The 1,461-nt window shown below is 66.9% G+C and overlaps 1 protein-coding gene across 1 annotated transcript in view; it reads left to right on the forward strand.

Annotated features, from left to right (window-relative positions):
- Tor4a (torsin family 4, member A) overlaps positions 1-1,204 on the forward strand; it is a gene marked incomplete in the record, with an annotated part of 2,324 nt that extends 1,120 nt beyond the window's left edge. Inside the window, 1 exon segment of the mRNA XM_013506740.1 lies at positions 1-1,204. Within this exon segment, the coding sequence (XP_013362194.1) occupies positions 1-968 (968 nt within the window).
- Between the last annotated feature and the right edge of the window lie 257 nt (positions 1,205-1,461).

Below are 1,461 nucleotides of genomic sequence, written 5' to 3' on the forward strand. Positions count from 1 at the left end.
GGCGGCGCAGCCGCGTGGTGCTCTACCCCGAGGCGTCGCGCAGGTGCCGGCCGCGTGCGGAGCGCCAGAGCCGCGCGCAGCGCTGCCTGCTGCTGCTCGTGGCCATCGTGGGCTTCCAGGTGTTGAACGCCATCGAGAACCTGGACGACAACGCGCAGCGTTACGACCTCGACGGGCTGGAGAAGGCGCTGCAGCGCGCCGTGTTCGGGCAGCCTGCCGCTGTGAGCCGCATTATGGCGCTGCTGCGGGACTACCTGGCCACGCACGTGCACAGCCGCCCGCTGCTCCTGGCGCTGCACGGGCCCAGCGGCGTGGGCAAGAGCCACGTGGGCCGCCTGCTGGCGCGCCACTTCCGCGCGGTGCTGGAGGACGGCGCGCTCGTGCTGCAGTACCACGCGCAGCACCACTGCCCCGAGCCGCACGCTGCGCAGGGCTGCCGCGCGGAGCTGGCGCGCCGGGTGGCGGAGGTGGTGGCGCAGGCCGAGGCCGAGGAGAAGACACCGCTTGTGGTGCTGGACGAGGCAGAGCGCCTGCCGCCGGCGCTGCTGGATGAGCTGCACGGCCTCCTGCAGCCACAGCGCGCGCACCACTTCCACAACGCCATCTACGTGCTGCTGAGCGGGGTGGGCGGTGCCGAGGTCACACGCTTCGTGCTGCAGAACGCCTCGCGCGCCCCGGCCCCAGGCCCCGATGACACCGCGGCTGAGGAGGAGCTTCGCGCGCGCCTCCACGCGCTCCTGGTGCGCGAGCACCCGCTGTGGAGCTCTGCAGCCGTCGTGCCCTTCTTGCTGCTGGACAAGCGGGACGTGGTTAGCTGCTTCCGGGACGAGATGGCGGGGGAGGGCTTCTTCCCGGAGCAGGCTCGAGCTGAGCGCCTGGCGGATCAGCTCAGCTACTACCAGGTCTCGGGCCGCGAGTTTGCCGTCACAGGCTGCAAGCAGGTGGTGGCCACAGTGAACCTCTTGTAGCGCAGGTGCCGACTCTGGGATAAGGGCTGTGAGCTGCGGCCAGGGCTTGGTCGCCTGAGGAGCGAGGGAGTGGGTTGGTGGTTGGGCTCCAAGGGGTAGAAGTCCCACTTGTACCTCCACCCCAGAGCTCCCAGAGCATCCCTGGGGTCGCTGGCAGTCACCTTCCTGTCTTTTTTTCTTTTTCTTTTTCTTTTTCTTTTTTTTTTGTCTTTTTGAGACAGGGTCTTGCTATGCAGTTCAGGCTGGCCTTGAGCTCACTTTGTAGCCCAGGCTGGTCTTGAACTCGCAACAACCCTCCTGCCTCAGCCTCCCGAGTGCTGGAATTACAGGCGTGCGCCATCATGCCCGGCTACCTTCCTGTCTTTGGCCCCATTCAGGCTCCCGTGATGGATTCCTGCTGCCCCAGGAGGTGGGCAGTCTGCTCCCCTGGTAGGAATGATCCCATAGGGCCAGCAGCCCCCAGGGTCACACAGCTGGTCCTTAGGGCCACAGA

The sequence above is a fragment of the Chinchilla lanigera genome, unplaced genomic scaffold, assembly GCF_000276665.1.
Source record: "Chinchilla lanigera isolate Chin_1 unplaced genomic scaffold, ChiLan1.0 scaffold00112, whole genome shotgun sequence".
NCBI lineage: Eukaryota > Metazoa > Chordata > Mammalia > Rodentia > Chinchillidae > Chinchilla > Chinchilla lanigera.